The 8,275-nt window shown below is 41.2% G+C and overlaps 1 protein-coding gene across 2 annotated transcripts; it reads right to left on the bottom strand.

Annotated features, from left to right (window-relative positions):
• Positions 1 to 1,072: 1,072 nt before the first annotated feature.
• Positions 1,073 to 6,117, bottom strand: LOC147173633 (homeobox protein orthopedia-like). 2 transcript variants are annotated; one of them, XM_086076360.1, is made up of 3 exons: positions 5,707 to 6,117; positions 5,048 to 5,460; positions 1,073 to 2,742 (listed from the first exon to the last, which is right to left on the bottom strand). In XM_086076360.1, exons 1-3 carry the CDS (start codon positions 5,780 to 5,782, stop codon positions 2,239 to 2,241), a joined length of 993 nt encoding a protein of 330 aa, XP_085932486.1. In that variant the 5' UTR covers positions 5,783 to 6,117; the 3' UTR covers positions 1,073 to 2,238. The 2 variants fall into 2 exon arrangements, with proteins under 2 accessions (XP_085932486.1, XP_085932487.1); XM_086076361.1 differs by having other exon boundaries at positions 5,746 to 6,117.
• Positions 6,118 to 8,275: the final 2,158 nt, after the last annotated feature.

Raw genomic sequence — 8,275 nt, 5'->3', positions numbered from 1 at the left:
TTAATAGAATAAAGGTTCTTCAGAGATTCCATATTAGGCCACTGGTTCTATAGCACCATTGCACTGTGGTGGGAAGAAGCTAGACATATTTTAGTTGCTAAAGGTTTTGTGAACCTTGGTTCAGTATAAAGACCCAAATGGTTGATTATGGTGTTTAATATCCAATAAATTGTTGGCGCTGTTGGATAATGGTTGGTTCTATACTGAACCGCAAAGAATGTGTACTAAATGGCGCCATTATGCATTTAAGCCAAGTAATCATATTTGGTTACTAAGTAGAACCCAGGGACCTGCCGGTCAGGCAGGCAGGATGTGTAAAAAATAAAAATAAAATAATAATAATGTGGTAATTGTATTTAGCTCCAATACATAACTCGTTGAATTATTTTCTGATTTGAACATGGATTGATTTGTTAAAATCGTCAGACATGCAGTTATGATACCAGACATGTGGGTCATTTTTATAATTTCATTAAATATAATATATTTATATTAAATATAAAATTAAGACCCAATTTAAAAAAAAAAAGAGGTCAGCAAAATAAACAAACAAACAAAAGAATCAACACAGAACTTGAGCTCTTACTTGACCTTATATCAAATATTATTTTGTTTTTCTTGTCACACTGTTGAACAATGTGGAATTAATTGAAGCATAATTAAAAGCGTTGAGCACAAATGATTCAATTAGGGTCAAAATTGAAACTATTTTTATATGACTCCAGCGAAGTCATGAACCTCACCACACGTGACCTTTCGGGTTTTGACGGACACGGTAATCGAGATATTCATTTAACAATATGATTCTTATTGTGCATGGTTGGCGATTAACTGGTGGGAGAAAATGTTATCTCTCAGTAAACATCAATATAAACTACAACCACAATAAACAAACCTTGGGTCACATAAACCCCTCCTATAAGAGCCACTATAACATTGCACAGGTGTTCCTAATCAAGCGATGTAATCACTGACATCTTTACTCAAAAAGAAGAAGATAAATTAACAATAAAATCCAATTTAATAGAGACATGTGGACATTCTTTAAAAGTACTTTTATTTGTTGCTTTTTTTTGTTTAATTATTGGTACAAACCTGTCAATGTGATGCATTTCGATGTAAGATCAAACATTTAATAAGAAATGTGTCAAGTAATATAGCACATACAATAAGTTAAAACATGTCACACAAGAATGTTTTTTTTTTTGTTATCTACACAAAAACATCCTAAAACAGAGTTTAGGTCTAGACCGAAAGATCACTGTATAGTATAAGTATGTGCGCGTGTGTCCCTTCATGTAAAATCCCCACGCATGCACAATTTTGCATGCCTGCAGCTCCAACGGGCTCACGCACAAGTTGTTACAAAAAAGAAAGGAAAGAAAAAACCCAATGTATATTTAATAAATTACCGTTTGACATAACACAAGTTCACTTGAACACAACATTACAAGTGCTGAAGAGGCACTCGGGGGAGGGGGGTCGGGGGGGGGGGAGGGGGGTACGCGATAGTTCTGGCCCTCCGAAGATGGTTCAGCGTCAAATCTTTTCTTCTTTTCAATGAACATCATGAACCTATACGGAAGCTTGGAATTTATTTGTGGAGTAAACTGTTTTTTTTTGACTGGCAAATATGTTCGGACGTATTTGTATAAAGTAAACGTACGCGTATAGATCAATGTTAAAAAAAAAAAAAATCCCGATATGCCACAGGTATTGATTTGCGCATGCGCATAAAAAGCCTTTGGCCTACATTATACCAATACTTTTGAAAATTAAGTAAATAAACATGTTGTATTTGTAAATTGTATTATGTCTGCGATTTATGATTTCCGTTGGCATTGGTTTTCTATCATGTCACGGGGTATGCGCATGCGCAAGTCAATACCAGAAATAAAGTAAATAATGCACTGCATACCTCATAAACATTACGAATAAAAAAATGTTGACTGTATGGGTATAATATAGGCCAAAGGCTTCTTCTTCTTTTTTCTTTTTTACTTGGGGAATGCTAGTCAATACCAGTGGCATCGTGGGGGAAAAAATGCTATGTTTTTAGCATTTAGCCTACAGGTACGTCGAACGTACTTGCCAGTCAAACATGTTTACTCCACATTGGCAGTTCCACGCAAAGGTGTCATTCCTTGAGTCCCAGCGTCTAAATCGGGGGGAGGAGGGAGCGGAGATTGGACGTGGTGGTGGTTATGGTGGCGGGGTAAGCGCGTTTTGTACAAGTCACTAAGTGAAGCTCATGGACACTGTGTGCTCCAGCGCCTTGCGCCGGAGGGACGCGATGCTGGTCCCTCTCCACATGTCACTGTCCGGGGAACTACACAGCTGCGGGGAGCCCGATACGTTCGTGGGGCCGGAGAGCGACGCCGACATGCCGGGGAAAGGCGACTGGTACAGGTGCGACTGCAGGCCGGAGCCGTTGGACGAAAGGCCGTTGGACAGCCCCATGGAGTTGTGCGGCTGCCCGTGGCCCAGGCTGCACTGCGACAGCGACTGCGCCATGCCGGGCGGCTGGCGGCCCAGCGCGGGCGGCAGCTGCAGCTGGGACACGCCCGGCATGCCCGTGGCCCAGCGGGAGTCGTTGGCGTGGAACGAGCACAGGCTGTTCTCCATGGCGGCCGCCGAGAACTGCGGCAGGCCCGGCGTGGGCAGCAGCGTGCCCGGGGCGCGGAACACGTTGGTGGTCTTCTTCCTCTTCTTCCACTTGGCGCGCCGGTTCTGGAACCAGACCTGCGGGCCCAACGGACACCCAGCCGTCACACGGGGACGAAACCGATGGCTGGCTCATTTCAACACAGCAGCCACTATATACATTTGCATACAGTTTAGGGTCCATAATATGTATTTTTCCAGTATATTGAACCTTTTGACTGCAAAACGCCAAACAATGGCAGAAAATTATGAATGGACAAAAGCCTTTTTGTTGCCATTTTTATTGATATTTATTTAATTTATTTATTAGCTTTTTTTTGGAGGGGGGGGGGGGGCGGTATTTTTTTCCAGGGCTTGTAAATGGATACATTTACGCATATTCCCCATTTTGGCTGTATTGATGTGGATACGTTCAAACTACTTTATTTTATTATTTTTCTTTTCATTTTGTGTTATTTATGTATTTGACCTATAAGGATAGTATTTGAATTTTGTCATTTCAATCTATCCATCTATCTATCTATCTATCTATCTATCTATCTATCTATCTATCTATCTATCTATCTATCTATCTATCTATCTGTCTATCTGTCTTGTAAAATATGCTGCAGAGGTAAAACCACTTTAAAGGGAATAAATAAATATGGTGCATGTTAATATTACACAAAAATTACATCATGTCATAATAAAACTATTCGTGAAAGAAATAGAATTGTAAATTGACTCAAGCGACTCACGGGGATGGTCAGCGATTTGAATATTATCACTTGCATAAAAAGTACGTTGCTGGAGTAAAAATATATTTTACCCTCAACCACTTAATTGCTATACAATTGTTGTGAATTGCATTGTAATTAAATACGTTTAATATAAAATGTTTACCGTGGTGAATGCAAAAATAAAAAGGCAGCCTACTCATATTATTCTTAATGTCACACTAAAATGATCAATATCATCATTACATTGACAAAAATAAAAGACATTTACCCATTTTTCGGTCATTTGGTTATTGAATAAATAATATAATTTGTAGTTGCCTTGTAAGGTGACTTTGAGACGCCTGTACATTATTCAAATTTTTAGCAAAGGAAATGTGAGCATTAAAAAAATAATAACATATATATGTATACATAATTTGAGGGACAGGCTATCTTTGTTTTAAATAAGTGCGTTTGTGGCCTAAAATATCACTTTTCCCTTCTGCTGTTCTAAAATCTAAATTAAAACAATAACAAAAAAAAAACCACAATACAGTATAACATAACACAGCCGTTTTACGGTCGCGCTGCGACCCAAAACACGCGTGGCTGTGTGAAGATTTCATCAGGCTCGGCAGTGATGAACTCGCTCTCATTCCACGCAGCCAGGCGTGACGCAGCAGGCGAGGGCGAGACTATTACGCGACCACCACAAAGCAAATGCAATCTCTCATGCCGCTCGAAAAGAGAAGATATTCCTTCTCCAGTCCTATTAAGAGCTTGTTGATGGAATATTGAGCACGAGCACGTGACCGTCGAGGTGACAAATAACGAGTTGGACGGCGGCTTTTATTGCTTTCGTGGGGGATCATTTGCATGAATTCCACACACGAATTATAATAACACCGGAATAATAATGTCTTAGTTTGCAAATCGGAATAAGGCGTGGGAAAATACAGAAAATTAGCTTTTTTTTTCATGCTTTAATGCTCAAGTGCGGGGGGCATCGATTGTTTTCCCCGAGTGGATGTTCGTAGAACAGTTGTGCATAAGTGTCCACACCCTGTCATAATTGGCGAAATATTGCCACTTTAGAGTGACAATAACCGATGACTTAATCTCATTATTTTCTTTATTGCGATATTTTGATGATTGCGATATTCTGAACGTTCTTCCAAGTAGGGACATATTTTCCAAATTATCTGCCAGGACGCGTAAACATACGCGCAACTCCATATTAAAAGTATAAATTCTAATTATATTTTTCGAGGTGGAAAATACACTCAAAATAATAAGTTAACACACAAAAAAATCGAACTATATGGATTTATATTTTGCGAAATCTTATATTGATGAATTTCTTTCTTTCTTTTTGGGCGAACGATTTGCACGTATAAACAGATTTAACAATTATATAATTATTATTATTTTTGCCTCAATATGATTTCCTTTATCACGTGTGTTTTTATTAGACTTCAGCACAACGGACAGCGACTCAAACGAAACTCTCTGCCAGTAAACACATGATTATTTTGTGAACTATATAGTTCTAGGCTTATTTAATATAATGTAGGAACAAAAAGATGCAATCAACACTGAACTGAATATAACCTCACACGTGATTTATTGACACTGATGCCGGATCCGTTTTTCGTCTTCCTTGCAACCATGCATTTCAGGCTCACCTGGACTCTGGACTCAGTTAGGCCGATCCTGAGCGCCAGTTCCTCCCTCATGAAGATGTCCGGGTAGTGCGTCTTGGCGAAGCTGCGCTCCAGTTCGTTGAGCTGCGCCGGCGTGAAGCGGGTTCGGTGCCGTTTCTGTTTCTGCTGACTGGTCTGCCCGCCGGAGCTCTGCTGGGGCTGCTGCTGCTGTTGTTGCTGCTGCTGCTTTTCCGGCTCTTTCCCGTTTACCGGCATGCCTGCCGAGTTGGATCCCACGGTGGTGATGACGTCTTCGCCGGGCAAGAGAGTGGCTCCCTCCACGGAGTCCGAACCGGGGGCCATGTCTCCCGGATGGCCCTGGTCCGGCACCCCGCCGCCCAGCCGACACTTGAGAGCTTCTCGGTGTCCGAGTAACTCTGCAGCATCTTTCATCCCTGAGAGGAATAAAGAGAGTGTAAATGCGTCTTAAAAAAAAAAAATCACTAATGAAAAAATATGACCAAATAACAAATTAACTTAATTTAGCTGAGGGTCTTAATCATATTTATGCTGTCAAATGATTCCTAATTCCACAAAAACACTAATTAAATACATCCTCAATTGATCAGTGCACGCACACACACGCACCCACTCACACTCACACACACACAAGGAGAAATAAATAAGAAGTTTAGTCTTACAGTGGAGTTTAGCTCCCGGGTTTAGAGCCGAGAACTCACCGAGCCGAGCATCCAGGAGGTCGGCGTGAGAGAGCATCGCGTACCGCTCCAGGGCGAAAAGAGGTCCGGGCAAAATGCTCCTACAAACTTCGGGGGCAATTTAAGGGGCATAGATGTTGTAAATGAAGCAAAATTCGCTTTGTGCTTAAAAAAAGGAGGTCTCTTGCATTATAATGGCCCTTAGAAGGGCTGGGAGGCGCTTATTAGTGGAGAGAAGCCGTCAGCTTCCTCAAATGAGAACCAATCACAGGCGAGGATTGGACCGAACCAACACCACCCCCGCGAGCACACGGACCCCTCACCCGCCCTCCTGTTGGCACGCACGCGCCGAGAGCCCAGGCGTGCACGTGCAAAAAAGCACTACAATTCAATTGTGCCATACCATCCTCTGATTTATTAGCTTTTTCATGCTCAAATTATTCCACGTTAAAACGTCTTAATGTGTTTGTTTAATCCGCACGTGGGCTGCTTGCGAGATGAACACACGCGTGAAATGAAGAGGAGAAAAAAAAGAAGAGTGGAATTAATGTCGAATTGGAAAACAATATATGGCGAATGTGCATGTGCGCAATCGCATTTACAAATAATAATCCTTGATGTGAATTCATGCAAATGAGCGAGATGTTTTTTTTTGTTGGTTTTTTTGTTAAGGGTTGCACAAACAAAAACAAATACGCGTCTCGGTCCCGGCTGGCAGGTGATTTGTGGAGACAAATGGAGGAAATAAATAAATAAACGAGTACAGATGGATCGCAGCTTCGCTCAGTGATCGGGCCGCTTTAACCGCCATCGACTTTTCATCAAGGCGTTGGCAATTAGAGCCATTTAGGCCCGCTTTGCTTGGAACTAAATCAGACGTGCAGGAGCCTAAACGCTCGCCCCCGTCTTGCAGGGGGGGGGGGGGGGGGGGTCCACAAGTAGGACTGTTACACAATTAAAAGAGGGGACAACCATTGATCTGAGACTCGTCTCCGCACCAATGCTACATGGCGGATTTTTATTCAGATTTTCTTTTCTTTCGGGGGCAGATGTTCGGATTGAGGCCGGTGAATGGAGCAGCACACCCCGGGACTTGACAAAGGAGGCGTCCGAGCGAGGAGTCCATTCGAACCTGCACATGGTCCTCCTCTTTTGTGCTCAATCTGTCAGGATGCAGAGGAACAGCGCGTGCAGCGTGAAAAAAAACGCAAGGAAATGGACCGGTACGTGCATGTGATGAGGGGGGGTCCCGAACTTCATCACCATCATCATCATCATCATCATCATCATCATCATCATCATCATGAGGGGCTGTAAATTCAGTGAGGGAAGAGAGAGAAGAGGAGGCCAAGTTTGTTTTATTACTATTAGGAGAAGGGTTCGAAGACCGCTAAAGCATATCAAAAATCTGCTTTGGTCAGAAATGATAATTTGTCTAAAGGAATTTTGAAAAAATTCAAGCATATAATGCAATATAATGCACGCTGAATGTGAGACATATTTTATTTTGTGGTAATGGCAATCAAGTGATTTATATCGGGGAAAAAAAGAAGCTTAATTTATTTGTATGACACACAAAAAAAAAAGAAAAATGCCAAACGACTTGCAGCATCTTTCTAATAACGCCAAATCCCCACATTTATTTTGCATAATTGGATAACCTAATACTAAAACTACATCAACGGCAACAATTAAAAACATTATTAAAACACTACGAATATAGGCTAAAGACAACTTGAATAATAATAATAATAAATGTTTATTCTGTTTTAATAGTGCAATAGCGCTTTTAATGCATTCAGTGAAATAATTTCAACCACCTCCAAATTTAGTTAAAAAAAAGTCCCCATATTTCGAATAATAATAACACAGAATTGCCTCATTAACTCATACCTTGTTTATTAAATCACGTATTTGTTGATTGATGAAAAAAAAGAAGAAGAAGCACAAACCAATATATTTAAGGATAATCAATCTATTTTAGGAACGTGCATGAGAAATCCGGTACAAAAATGGCTGTTTGTTGCAGGCGGAGAAGGGGAAAGTAATCAGTAATCTGTTGTGCTGTTATGGCGCCTCCGACTCGAACTTTATTGGCGTAATAAGAGCGGGCCACTCGTGCAGGCTCTATGTCTCACTCAGCCTCCCTAACTGGACCACATCAATCTTTTTTTCCCTTGCAGTGGAAACACTCGCGCGCAATCCACGAGGGTTAATGCGGCGCATCTGAGTGCACGCGGGGCTGTTTACACGCCAAGAGACACGCTTTGAATGGAAAACACACGCCCAAAAAACAAAAAACAAATGCAATTTTGTTGCGCAATAGCAAAGATCAAATTTCCCTAGCATGTGCGCCATTTTGTTTACTCATCAAACCGCGTTAAATCCACCGCGCTAAAATGGCCTTGGTAAAAAATAACAGCAAAAAAAAGAAAAGAAAAGAAAAGAAGAAGAAACACAAAGGTGCTAATACACACAGTATTTACATTTTATAAGGTCTATCTATCTGTCACCTTTAAGGTACAAGCATTCACTCGCTTAAAGGGGGCAA

Source organism: Leptonotus elevatus, chromosome 5, assembly GCF_054856555.1.
Source record: "Leptonotus elevatus isolate MCC_2025b chromosome 5, RoL_Lele_1.0, whole genome shotgun sequence".
Lineage (NCBI taxonomy): Eukaryota > Metazoa > Chordata > Actinopteri > Syngnathiformes > Syngnathidae > Leptonotus > Leptonotus elevatus.
The sequence above is the reverse complement of the archived record's forward strand: the minus strand, read 5'-3'. Positions and strand labels throughout refer to the sequence as shown.

Coding starts and splice junctions, on each gene's coding strand:
- LOC147173633 (XM_086076360.1), bottom strand. CDS start 5,782: ATGCTCTCTCACGCCGACCTCCTGGATGCTCGGCTCGGTGAGTTCTCG. Junction 5,461..5,706: donor CCCGGGAGCTAAACTCCACT/GTAAGACTAAAC, acceptor TATTCCTCTCAG/GGATGAAAGATGCTGCAGAG. Junction 2,743..5,047: donor TAACTGAGTCCAGAGTCCAG/GTGAGCCTGAAA, acceptor TTGGGCCCGCAG/GTCTGGTTCCAGAACCGGCG.